Genomic DNA, 13,881 nt, shown 5'->3' with positions numbered 1-13,881 from the left:
GCCAGTGTAGGGAGGCTAGCACTGGAGTAATATGATCACATTTTTTGGTTCTAGTCAGGATTCTAGCAGCCGTATTTAGCACTAACTGAAGTTTATTTAGTGCTTTATCCGGGTAGCCGGAAAGTAGAGCATTGCAGTAGTCTAACCTAGAAGTGACAAAAGCATGGATTAATTTTTCTGCATCATTTTTGGACAGAAAGTTTCTGATTTTTGCAATGTTACGTAGATTGGAAAAAGCTGTCCTTGAAATTGTCTTGATATGTTCTTCAAAAGAGAGATCAGGGTCCAGAGTAACGCCGAGGTCCTTCACAGTTTTATTTGAGACGACTGTACAACCATTAAGATTAATTGTCAGATTCAACAGAAGATCTCTTTGTTTCTTGGGACCTAGAACAAGCATCTCTGTTTTGTCCGAGTTTAAAAGTAGAAAGTTTGCAGCCATCCACTTCCTTATGTCTGAAACACATGCTTCTAATGTGCTACACATGCTACATCTTGCTTGTCCTATGTTGCTATTGTCTATATTGTAAATGTTTTTAATAACCTGCCCAGGGACTGCGGTTGAAAATTAGCCATCTGGCTAAAACCGGCACTTTTACTGAAACGTTGATTAATGTGCACTGTCCCTGTAAAAATAAAATAAACTCAAACTCAGAGCTGTCTACAATTTCATTCCCCTGAAAAGATAGAACAAATATTACAACAAATATTATGGCTGAACTCAAATGTGCTGGTTGATAAAATACCTGTATTTATGGGAAAGATGTTTGAAAAGGGTGTTTTGTTCTTAAATGATATTGTAAATTGTAATGGTAGAGTTATGTCCTTCATGGAGTTATCAGAATTGTACGGGAAAGTCTTCTCAATCCAAGAGTACAACCAATTGATTACAGCATGATTACAGCAGATCATAAATGGTCTGCAGATTTTGTTGTGAGGATACAGAATCAATAGACCATTTATTTTGGTATTGCCCTCAGGTAGCCTGTTTCTGGTCTCAGGTTCAGGAATGGCTGAAAATGCATAGCATTGATCTAAAATTGACCCTAGAAATAGTACTGTTAGGAAATCTGGAGAGATCGGGTGAGTGAATTACTATCATGTTAATACTTATAGTAAAAGTATTTATCTTCAACACGCAATCTGCAGATTCTATTCGATTAGATTAGATAAATTGTTCGTTAAACATCATAGCATAGTTGAATGTTATGTTGCGTAGAAACACGAAGTGGGTGGCCAGAAGAGATACAGTGGGGCAAAAAAGTATTTAGTCAGCCACCAATTGTGCAAGTTCTCCCACTTAAAAAGACGAGAGAGGCCTGTCATTTTCATCATAGGTACACTTCAACTATGACAGACAAAATGAGAAAAGAAAATCCAGAAAATCACATTGTAGGATTTTTAATGAATTTATTTGCAAATTATGGTGTAAAATAAGTATTTGGTCACCTACAAACAAGCAGGATTTCTGGCTCTCACAGACCTGTAACTTCTTCTTTAAGAGGCTCCTCTGTCCTCCACTCGTTACCTGTGTTAATGGCACCTGTTTGAACTTGTTATCAGTATAAAATACACCTGTCCACAACCTCAAACAGTCACACTCCAATCTCCACTATGGCCAAGACCAAAGAGCTGTCAAAGGACACCAGAAACAAAATTGTAGACCTGCACCAGGCTGGGAAGACTGAATCTGCAATAGTTAAGCAGCTTGGTTTGAAGAAATCAACTGTGGGAGCAATTATTAGGAAATGGAAGACATACAAGACCACTGATAATCTCCCTCGATCTGGGGTTCCACGCAAGATCTCACCCCGTGGGGTCAAAATGATCACAAGAACGGTGAGCAAAAATCCCAGAACCACACGGGGGGACCTAGTGAATGACCTGCAGAGAGCTGGGACCAAAGTAACAAAGCCTACCATCAGTAACACACTACGCCGCCAGGGACTCAAATCCTGCAGTGCCAGACGTGTCCCCCTGCTTAAGCCAGTACATGTCCAGGCCCGTCTGAAGTTTGCTAGAGAGCATTTGGATGATCCAGAAGAAGATTGGGAGAATGTCATATGGTCAGATGAAACCAAAATATAACTTTTTGGTAAAAACTCAACTCGTCGTGTTTGGAGGACAAAGAATGCTGAGTTGCATCCGAAGAACACCATACCTACTGTGAAGCATGGGGATGGAAACATCATGCTTTGGGGCTGTTTTTCTGCAAAGGGAACAGGACGACTGATCCGTGTAAAGGAAAGAATGAATGGGGCCGTGTATCGTGAGATTTTGAGTGAAAACCTCCTTCCATCAGCAAGGGCATTGAAGATGAAACGTGGCTGGGTCTTTCAGCATGACAATGATCCCAAACACACCGTCCGGGCAATGAAGGAGTGGCTTCGTAAGAAGCGTTTCAAGGTCCTGGAGTGGCCTAGCCAGTCTCCAGATCTCAACCCCATAGAAAATCTTTGGAGGGAGTTGAAAGTCCGTGTTGCCCAGCAACAGCCCCAAAACATCACTGCTCTAGATGAGATATGCATGGAGGAATGGGCCAAAATACCAGCAACAGTGTGTGAAAAAATTGTGAAGACTTACAGAAAACGTTTGACCTCTGTCATTGCCAACAAAGGGTATATAACAAAGTATTGAGATAAACTTTTGTTATTGACCAAATACTTATTTTCCACCATAATTTGCAAAAAAATTCATTAAAAATCCTACAATATGATTATCTGGATTTTTTTTCTAATTTTGTCTGTCATAGTTGAAGTGTACCTATGATGAAATGTACAGGCCTCTCTCATCTTTTTAAGTGGGAGAACTTGCACAATTGGTGGCTGACTAAATAATTTTTTGCCCCACTGTTGATGGGATGGGCTGAGGGTTGGTATGTGGAATTGGAGACAAGTTTGAGTGGAGTTGTTGCGTGAGAGAGAGAATGATGGTCAAAGATAAAAGTAAAAAATAAAGTCAAAATACAACAAAGTATGTTTGAATGACACTGAGGGGCAGTGTTTTTACAGCTAATTCCGGGTTGGCTGTGGCTAATGCATTGCAGGTGTTTGTACACATGCATATACACACACTCTCATTCAAATAAACACATACAAGAACACACACATACATGTAATAGTGCCAGACATGCACACAAACATATACATTTGGCATTGCTGTTATGATTTTATTTTGATTGATGATTGATATCCTTTTTTTTTTTTTGCATTGTTGTTTGCCGTTTTCTTCTTTCTTTTTTCTCTTTAGTTCATTCTCTTGGTTGTTGGTGCATTGGGGGGTTCTGTGGGAGGAGTCTTGAATTGTTGAGGTACAGCTATTGGGGAACTGTGGGGGGATTTTGGAGGGTTCGGGTTCACGTTTTTTGGCCTGGTGGGAGATCGGTCAACGTGCCCTTGAGCAGGGCATTGACCCTGGATGCTTCTGTGTGTCACTGTGAATGGGAATCTGTTGGATGACTTGAATGGTATAGTTAAGTTGCTTCACTGCAAGTATATTGTATGTTTTGGATATTCAATAAAAAAAAATAACATTATGGGGTATTCTGTGTAGATCACTGACACAAAATATACTTTTAAGCAATTTTAAATTCAGGCTGTAAAGGGGTGTGAAATACTTTCTGAAAGCTTTGATATGCTTGATATGTCTTGTCACTAATCTGGTCCACAACACCTTTTTCCCGATTTGGGGCAGTCCTACTCCTTTCTTATTTTGTATCTTTATCTATCTTGGACAGGATCGACAGAGAGAAAGGAAGGAGGAAAGATATTGTCAGTGGGTTGGATTGGAACCCTTGCTTGCAGCAGTACTTAGTACACGTGTTCTAGAGGAGAGGCTTAGACCTCTAGACCAGCCCAGGCTACATCCACACACCTTTAACTTCTCAATCTTCATCTTTTTCCTCACCAGATTGTATGAGAAGCTATTGAAGGTGGCCTGGAAAGGCCACCACAAGGCAATGGAGAAGGTGGCCTACGCCATGCTGTTTGGAGACTATATGACCCAGAACATCCCCAAGGCCAAGGAGCTGTTTGAGAAGCTGGCCCTGGAGGGCTCCCCCAAAGCTCAGATGGTAATGGAACATTCCTATTTAAACTTCATGCATCCGGGGTAGACATTTTAAACATGCTCTGTTGATGCTTAGGGCTACAGCCAGACAGCTTTTGTCTTAAAATGACGGATTGAGTTGATGGTTTTTCAATGAGAGTCGTCCGTTGATGAACAGAGTTGAATGTCCTTCAAAATAAGCACAGTATGTCCTTCGTCTTACGTATAAAACTTGCTTTAAAGTATATGACTTGAATAGAAATGTTGACTGACGAAAACTAACAGTTGATATATGCATATACTATTTAATCTATGTTCATGCATCTCTGTGTGGTATTCTAACGCTCCACCCGGTATCTTCCAACAGGCACTTGGTTTCTTGTACGCTGCTGGGTTAGGAGTGAACTCCAGTCAAGCAAAGGTACCAACATCTAGCCTCTCCTTCTTTCCATGTACCCTATATACTGATGAAAAGCTGTATTTGTTTAGAGGTAGCTTTCTTAGATAATATGGAGTTACCTCCTTAACCAGGAATGTAAAGTAAAGCATAACTCTTTTCCAGGCACTGGTTTACTACACCTTCGGGGCTTTGGGTGGAAACCTGGTGGCTCATATGATTCTGGTGAGCTACTTCTGCTTTTTGAAGATTTGAATAGAGAAGCCTATTAATGTGTATCGTTTCTCTCTTATGGATATATACTGTATGATGATTGACCTTTTCTCCCTTTGCTACCATTCTCTCTTTAGGGATACCGATACTGGGGTGGTGTGGGTGTGCCCCAGAGCTGTGAATCAGCACTGACGCACTACCGACTGGTGGCCAATCATGGTAAGAAGCCACCTGCTGCCAACCAATTGAACACTTTCACTATTTCAGATGACAGTTTGTCAGTGTTTTGAATGGAGAACACCTGCATCTGAACAGCCCTAAACGAGCATGTGCAGTAGAGTTTGAAAAGTAGATGTTCTTGTTGCGAAGTGTCTATTGCATATTTGTAGGTGCTGACCTTTTAATAGAAAAATCCCCAGATTCTCCGCAAACTGATAAAACAAAAGCAAAGGCTGCAACTCAACTGTGTTCAAAAAAATATATTTTATTCACAGAGCAATTTATGGCAGAAACATTGTCTTTCTGTCACCCACTCTCCAGTGGCCAGTGACGTGTCCCTGACGGGAGGCAGTGCGGTGCAGAGGGTACGTCTGCTGGACGAGGTGGAGAACCCAGGCTCTACCAGCGGCATGCTGGAGGAAGACCTGATCCAGTACTACCAGTTCCTGGCTGAGAAGGGAGATGTCCAGGCCCAGGTTAGGGTTCAGATGGGGCACACTGCTCTTAGTGATCTTCTTTGAATAGGAAATCTTTGCGATGGAAAAAAGCAATCAGTGTAAACGTGAAGCACTAAAACTATGTTGAAAGTATGTAGAAAAGATAAAAACCTTTACGTATTTGTTTCATAATGTAATCTTTGAGAACTAACAATCATCAAAGTTAAAGCTAGGCAGTCAGGGAAAGTGGAAAATTCCATAAATGATGAATTTGAGGAATTATACCAATTAAATCAAATCAAATCAAATTTTATTTGTCACATACACATGGTTAGCAGATGTTAATGCGAGTGTAGCGAAATGCTTGTGCTTCTAGTTCCGACAATGCAGTAATAACCAACAAGTAATCTAGCTAACAATTCCAAAACTACTACCTTATAGACAGACACAAGTGTAAGGGGATAAAGAATATGTACATAAAGATATATGAATGAGTGATGGTACGATACAGTAGATGGTATTGAGTGCAGTATATACATATGAGATGAGTATGTAAACAAAGTGGCATAGTTAAAGTGGCTAGTGATACATGTATTACATAAAGATGCAGTAGATGATATAGAGTACAGTATATACATATACATATGAGATGAATAATGTAGGGTATGTAAACATTATATTAGGTAGCATTGTTTAAAGTGGCTAGTGATATATTTTACATCATTTCCCATCAATTCCCATTATTAAAGTGGCTGGAGTTGAGTCAGTGTGTTGGCAGCAGCCACTCAATGTTAGTGGTGGCTGTTTAACAGTCTGATTGCCTTGAGATAGAAGCTGTTTTTCAGTCTCTCGGTCCCAGCTTTGATGCACCTGTACTGACCTCGCCTTCTGGATGATAGTGGGGTGAACAGGCAGTGGCTCGGGTGGTTGTTGTCCTTGATGATCTTTATGGCCTTCCTGTGACATCGGGTGGTGTAGGTGTCCTGGAGGGCAGGTAGTTTGCCCCCGGTGATGCGTTGTGCAGACCTCACTACCCTCTGAAGAGCCTTACGGTTGTGGGCGGAGCAGTTGCCGTACCAGGCGGTGATACAGCCCGACAGGATGCTCTCGATTGTGCATCTGTAGAAGTTTGTGAGTGCTTTTGGTGACAAGCCGAATTTCTTCAGCCTCCTGAGGTTGAAGAGGCGCTGCTGCGCCTTCTTCACGATGCTGTCTGTGTGGGTGGACCAATTTGTCTGTGATGTGTACGCCGAGGAACTTAAAACTTACTACCCTCTCCACTACTGTTCCATCGATGTGGATAGGGGGGTGTTCCCTCTGCTGTTTCCTGAAGTCCACAATCATCTCCTTAGTTTTGTTGACATTATATACTTCCTCGCACTTGCAGGAGTTAAAGGAAGTAATCAAATCACTTTCTGAGTCTATTCGTTTTCAAGTTTCTCTGGCGCTTGCACGCACTGGCTTGCACGGCTATAGTATGATAATCAGTAAGCGTGTAATGGTTGAAAGGGTGGATTCTGGTCAAAATTAGTGTACTATATAGGGAATATGGCGCCATTTGGGACTCATTCGTCATGTTTCGTGCCATGACCCTTTGTCCACAACAGGTGGGACTGGGCCAGCTGCATCTGCACGGTGGTCGGGGGGTGGAGCAGAACCACCAGGTAAACTTTCGCTAACCCATTTTCAAATTATTCAGACACTAGCTCTATGTCATGCTCACTCTTGTATTCAATGTGAAGTTGTTGTGTGGAGTTGGTCACAAATGAAATGTTTGTTTGTCGACAGCGGGCGTATGATTACTTCAACCAGGCAGCGAATGCGGGGAACACACACGCCATGGCCTTCCTTGGGAAGGTAAGATTATTACATGATCTTATAGGCCTGTAGCACTGTGTAGAAATAAGTAACGCAAACCTTACTCTGTGGCTGTGTTACTTTCCAGTGGTTTCTCCTCATGCTCCCTTGTCTCCCCTTCTCTTTATTCTATTTTCCTCTGTCTCTCGCTCGCTCTGTCTCTCGCTCGCTCGCTCTCTCTGTCTCTCGCTCGCTCGCTCTCTCTGTCACTCGCTCTCTCTGTCACTCGCTCTCTCTGTCACTCGCACTCTCTGTCTCTCGCTCTCTCTGTCTCACACTCGCTATGTCGCTCTCTGTCTCACACTCGCTATGTCGCTCTCTGTCTCACTCGCTCTTTCGCTCTCTCTCTCGCTCGCTCTCTCTGTCTCTCGCTCGCTCTCTGTCTCTCGCTCGCTCTCTGTCTCTCGCTCGCTCGCTCGATCTCTCTGTCACTCGCTCGATCTCTCTGTCTCTCGCTCGCTCTCTGTCTCACGCTCTGTCTCTCGCTCGCTCGCTCTCTGTCTCTCGCTCGCTCTCTGTCACTCGCTCGATCTCTCTGTCTCTCGCTCGCTCTCTGTCTCACGCTCTGTCTCTCGCTCGCTCGCTCTCTGTCTCTCGCTCGCTCTCTGTCTCTCGCTCGCTCTCTGTCTCTCGCTCGCTCTCTGTCTTTCGCTTGCTCGCTCTCTGTCTTTCGCTCGCTCTCGGTCTCTCGCTCGCTCGCTCTCTGTCTTTCACCCGCTCTCTGTCTTTCGCCCGCTCTCTGTCTTTCGCCCGCTCTCTGTCTTTCGCCCGCTCTCTGTCTTTCGCTCGCTCTCTGTCTTTCGCTCGCTCTCTGTCTCTCGCTCGCTCGCTCTCTGTCTCTCGCTCACTCTCGGTCTCTCTCTCTGTCAGATGTACTCGGATGGCAGTGAGTACTTGTCTCAGAACAATGAGACGGCACTGCAGTACTTCAAGAAGGCCTCTGACCTGGTGAGTGTCCAAATCTTAGAAATAGAATCACTAGTGTGGACATCATATTTCTATGGTCCAACCATTGATTGTTATACATCCATAATGATATCTGTATAACTGTGTTTTCTTAACATGTCCTTTTATCAAACTATTCACTTCTTTGGGTATCTTATACATAGGCCACAGTGCCTGTACATATGCCTGTAAGAATTACCAATAAAAGAGTGTTCATAGTGGTCAAAAACTGCTGGGACAGAAACATTCTTTATACATCGCTTTTCAATGACAACATGGTTTTTCAGGATCGATCAGTTACAGTTGAATTTGGAAGTTTACATACACTTTAGCCAAATACATTTAAACTCAGTTTTTCACAATTCCTGACATTTAATCCCAGTAAAAATTCCCTGTTTTAGGTCAGTTAACTTCTCTAGGGTAGGGGGCAGCATTGGGAATTTTGGATGAAAAGCGTGCCCAAATTAAACTGCTTGCTACTCAGCCATAAAAGCTAGAATATGCATATTTGGATAGAAGACACTCTGCAGTTTCTAAAACTGTTTGAATGATGTCTGTGAGTATAACAGAACTCATATGGCAGGCAAAAACCGGAGAAAAAATCCAACCAGGAAGTGGGAAATCTGAGGTTTGTAGTTTTTCGACTCTTGCCCTATCAAATACACAGTGTCATGTTGCACTTCATAAGGCTTCCACTAGATGCCAACAGTCTTTAGAACATTGTTTGAGGCTTCTACTGTGAAGTGGGGCAGAATGAGAGGGGAATGAGTCAGAGGTCTGCCAGCAGCCACGAGCTCAGTCCCGAGCGTTCACGTGAGAGCGACCTGCGTTCCATTGCTTTTCTACAGACAAAGGAATTCTCCGGTTGGAACATTATTGAAGATTTATGTTAAAAACATCCTAAAGATTTATTCTATACATCGTTTGACATGTTTCTACGGACTGTAATGGAACTTTTGGACTTTTCGTCTGCTCGTGCGTTATGAATTTGGATTACTGGGCTGAACGCACAAGGAGGAATTTGGACATAAATTATGGACATTATCGAACAAAACAAACATTTATTGTGAAACTGGGATTCCTGGGAGTGCATTCTGATGAAGATCTTCAAAGGTAAGTGAGTATTTATAATGCTATTTCTGACTTCTGTTCACTCCAACATGGCGGATATCAATCTGGCTTGATTTGTCGTCTGAGTACTCAGATTATTGCATGGTTTGCTTTTTCCGTAAAGTTTTTTTTAAATCTGTCACAGCGGTTGCATTAAGGAGAAGCATATCTTCAATTCTGTGAATAACACTGTGAATAACACTTGTATCATTTATCAATGTTTATTATGAGTATTTCTGTAAATTGATGTGGCTCTCTGCAAAATCACTGCATGTTTTGGAACTACTGAACATAACGCGCCAATGTAAACTCAGATTTTTGGATATAAATATGAACTTTACCAAACAAAACATACATGTATTGTGTAACATGAAGTCCTATGAGTGTCATTTGATGAAGATCATTAAAGGTTAGTGATTAATTGTATCTATATTTCTGCTTTTTGTGACTCCTCTCTTTGGCTGGAAAATTGGCTGTGTTTTTCTATGACTTGGCTCTGACCTAACATAATCGTTTGGTTTGCTTTTGTCGTAAAGCCTTTTTGAAATCGGACACTGTGGCTGGATTTACAATAAGCGTATCTTTAAAATGGTGTAAAATACATGTATGTTTGAGGAATTTTAATTATGGGATTTCTGTTGTTTTGAATTTGGCGCCCTGCAGTTTCACTGGCTGTTGACAGGTGGGACGCTACCATCCCACGGACCCTAGAGAGGTTAAGATCACCACTTTATTTTAAGAATGTGAAATGTCAGAATAATAGTAGAGAGAATGATTTATTTCAGCTTTTATTTCTTTCATCACATTCCCAGTGGGTCAGAAGTTTACATACACTCAATTAGTATTTAGTAACATTGCCTTTAAATTGTTTAAAAACTTCTTGGCGCTACCCATCCCGTTAGCGGGATCATTTTCGTCTGCAACACCTGAATAGCATAGCGCCACAGTCAAATAATATTACTAAAAAAATATTCATATTCATGAAATCACAAGTGCAATATTACAAAACACAGCTTAGCCTTTTGTTAATCCACCTGTCGTCTCAGATTTTGAAATGATGCTTTACAGGGAAAGCAATCCAAGCGTTTGTGTAAGTTTATCGATAGCCTAGCATAGCATTATGTACACTTAGCATCAGGAAGCTTGGTCACGAAAATCAGAAAAGCAATCAAATTAACCGTTTACCTTTGATGATCTTCGGATGTTTTCACTCACGAGACTCCTAGTTATACAACAAATGTTCCTTTTGTTCCATAAATATTATTTTTATACCCAAAATACCTCCGTTTGTCGCGTTATGTTTAGAAATCCACAGGAAAGAGCGGTGACGACAACGCAGACGGAAATTCCAAATAGTCTCCATAATGTCCACAGAAACATGTCAAACGTTTTTATAATCATTCCTCAGGTTGTTTTTAAAATATATATTTGATAATATATCAACCGGGTGTGTAGGTTTTTCAATAACACCGGGTGGAACAATGGCCGCTTTACTCTGTAGCGCAAAACTCACTCTGGGAGCCCCCACCTATCCACTTACGCAATGTGATCTTTCACACTAATTTTTTCAAAATAAAAGCCTGAAACTATGTCTAAAGACGGTTGACACCTTAGGGAAGCCATAGAAAAAGGAATCTGGTTGATATCCCTTTAAATGGAGGTTAGGCATGCATAGGAACAGAGATGTTTCAAAATAAGAGGCACTTCCTGATTGGATTTTCCTCAGGTTTTTGCCTGCAATATCAGTTCTGTTATACTCACAGACAATATTTTTACAGTTTTGGAAACTTTAGAGTGTTTCTTTCCTCATCTGACAATTATATGCATATTCTAGTTTCTGGGGCTGAGAAATAGGCCGTTTCAAATGGGTACGTGTTTTAGCCAAAAATGAAAATACTGCCCCCCTACACGCAAAAGGTTAACTTGGGTCAAATGTTTTGGGTAGCCTTCCACAAGCTTCCCAGAATAACTTGGGGGAATGTTGACCCATTCCTCCTGACAGAGCTGGTATAACTGAGTCAGGTTTGTAGGCTTCCTTGCTTACACACGCTTTTTCAGTTTTGCCCACACATTTTCTATAGGATTGAGGTCAGGGCTTTGTGATGGCTACTCCAATACCTTGACTTTGTTGTCCTTAAGCCATTTTGTCACAACTTTAGAAGTATGCTTGGGGTCATTGTCCATTTGCGACCAAGCTTTAACTTCCTGACTGATGTCTTGAGATGTTGCTTCAATATATCCACATAATTGTCCTCCCTCATGATGCCATCTATTTTGTGAAGTGCACCAGTCCGTCCTGCAGCAAAGCACCCCCACAACATGATGCTGCCACACCCGTGCTTCACAGTTGGTATGGTGTTCTTTGGCTTGCAAGCCTTCCCCCTTTTCCTCCAAATATAACAATGTTCATTATGGCCAAACAGTTATATTTTTGTTTCATCAGACAAGAGGACATTTCTCCAAAAAGTTTGATCGTTTAACTATGGATATAGATACTTTTGTACCTGTTTCCTCCAGCATGTTCACAAGTTCCTTTGCTGCTGTTCTGGGATTGATTTTCACTTTTCGCACCAAAGTACGTTCATCTCTAGGAGACAGAACGCGTCTCCTTCCTGAGCAGTAATGACGGCTGCGTGGTCCCATGATGTTTATACTTGCATACTATTGCCTGTACAGATGAACGTGGTACCTTCAAACGTTTGGAATTTGCTCCCAAGGATGAACCCGACTTGTGGAGGTCAACCATTTCTGTTCTGAGGTCTTGGCTGATTTCTTTTGATTTTCCCATGATGTCAAGCAAAGACGCACTAAGTTTGAAGGTAGACCTTGAAATGCATCCACAGGTACACCTACAATTGACTCAAATTATGTCAATTGGCCTATCAGATGCTTCTAAAGCCGTGACATCCTTTTCTGGAATTTTCCAAGCTGTTTAAAGGCACAGTCAACTTAGTGTATGTAAACTTCTGACCCACTGGAATTGTGATACAGTGAATTATAAGTGAAATAATCTGTCTGTAAACAATTGTGTCATGTATTGTCATGTTGTGTCTTTCTGTCCTTTCCTTTCACCCTGTCTCCCTCTGCTGGTCGTACTAGGTTACCGTTTCTGTCCCTCTTTCCCCCAGCTGTTCCTTGTCTTCTCTGACTACCTCATTCACCCCTTTTCCCACCTGTTCCCTTTTTCCCTCTGATTAGGTCCCTATATCTCTCTCTGTTTCTGCTCCTGTCTTTGTCGGATTCTTGTTTGTGTGTCTCATGCCTGAACCAGACTATCATCGTGTTTGCTGCAACCTTGTCCTGTCCTGTCGGAATCTACCTGTCCATCTGAGCCCACGTGTGTTCATCATTAAAGAAACTCTGTTTGTTAATTCGCTTTTGGGTCCTCATTCACGCACCTGACAGAAGAATCCGACCAAGAATGGACCCAGCGACTTCGGATCCTCTCCACTCAGCCGTCGAGATCCAGGGAGCGATGCTAGGCAGACACGAGCAGGAATTGTCTGCTGCTCGACATGCCGTTGAGACCCTGGCCACCCAAGTCTCCAACCTCACAGAACAGGTTCACCATCTCCGCCTCGATCCACCGGCCACTTCCAGGGCTTTCGAATCTCCGGAGCCCAGAATCAATAACCCGCCGTGTTACTCTGGGGAGCCCACTGAATGCCGCTCGTTCCTCACCCAGTGTGATATTGTGTTTTCTCTCCAGCCCAACACTTACGCCAGGAGCACTGCTCATGTCGCCTACGTCATATCTCTCCTTACTGGACGGGCTTGTGAGTGGGGCACGGCAATCTGGGAGGCAAGGGCTGAGTGTACTAACCAGTATCAGGACTTTAAGGAGGAGATGATACGGGTTTTTGATCGATCTGTTTTTGGGGAGGAGGCTTCCAGGGCCCTGTCTTCCCTATGTCAAGGCAATCGATCCATAACAGACTACTCTATTGAGTTTCGCACTCTTGCTGCCTCCAGTGGCTGGAACGAGCCGGCTTTGCTCGCTCGTCTTCTGGAGGGTCTCCGCGCAGAGGTAAAGGATGAGATTCTCTCCCGGGAGGTTCCTTCCAGCGTGGATTCCTTGATTGAACTCGCTATTCGCATTGAGCGACGGGTTGATCTTCGTCATCGAGCTCGTGGAAAGGAGCTCGCGTTCTCCGTTGCCCCCCTCTCCGCATCACTACCATCTTCCTCTGCCGGCTCGGGAGCTGAGCCTATGCAGCTGGGAGGTATCCGCATCTCGACTAAGGAGAGGGAACGGAGAATCACCAACCGCCTCTGTCTCTATTGCGGTTCTGCTGGTCATTTTGTCACTTCATGTCCAGTAAAAGCCAGAGCTCATCAGTAAGCGGAGGGCTACTGGTGAGCGCTACTACTCCTGTCTCTCCTTCAAGATCCTGCACTACCTTGTCGGTCCATCTACGCTGGACCGGTTCGTCAGCTTCCTGCAGTGCCTTAATAGACTCTGGGGCGGAGGGCTGTTTTATGGTCGAGACCTGGGCTCGGGAACATGACATTCCTCTCAGACAGTTAAGGGAGTCCACGGCCTTGTTCGCCCTGGATGGTAGTCCTCTCCCCAGGATTCAGCGTGAGACGCTACCTTTAACCCTCACTGTTTCTGGTAATCATAGCGAACCCATTTCTTTTTAAATTTTTCGTTCA

General features: G+C 43.0%; 1 protein-coding gene across 3 annotated transcripts in view; it reads left to right on the top strand.

Annotated features, from left to right (window-relative positions):
• The window catches only part of LOC110521981 (protein sel-1 homolog 1), a 74,337-nt gene that overhangs the window by 36,850 nt on the left and 23,606 nt on the right, over window positions 1-13,881 (top strand). For all 3 annotated transcript variants that reach the window (XM_036975504.2, XM_036975503.2, XM_090232286.1), the window contains 8 exons: window positions 3,910-4,072; window positions 4,415-4,468; window positions 4,610-4,669; window positions 4,795-4,876; window positions 5,198-5,352; window positions 6,921-6,977; window positions 7,102-7,170; window positions 8,041-8,118. In XM_036975504.2, the coding sequence (XP_036831399.2) occupies window positions 3,910-4,072; window positions 4,415-4,468; window positions 4,610-4,669; window positions 4,795-4,876; window positions 5,198-5,352; window positions 6,921-6,977; window positions 7,102-7,170; window positions 8,041-8,118 (718 nt within the window). The remainder of the gene's footprint in view (window positions 1-3,909; window positions 4,073-4,414; window positions 4,469-4,609; window positions 4,670-4,794; window positions 4,877-5,197; window positions 5,353-6,920; window positions 6,978-7,101; window positions 7,171-8,040; window positions 8,119-13,881) is intronic.

This window comes from Oncorhynchus mykiss, chromosome 4 (assembly GCF_057628025.1).
Source record: "Oncorhynchus mykiss isolate SJ-2025 chromosome 4, ASM5762802v1, whole genome shotgun sequence".
NCBI classification, from domain to species: Eukaryota; Metazoa; Chordata; class Actinopteri; order Salmoniformes; family Salmonidae; genus Oncorhynchus; species Oncorhynchus mykiss.
The sequence above is the reverse complement of the archived record's forward strand: the minus strand, read 5'-3'. Positions and strand labels throughout refer to the sequence as shown.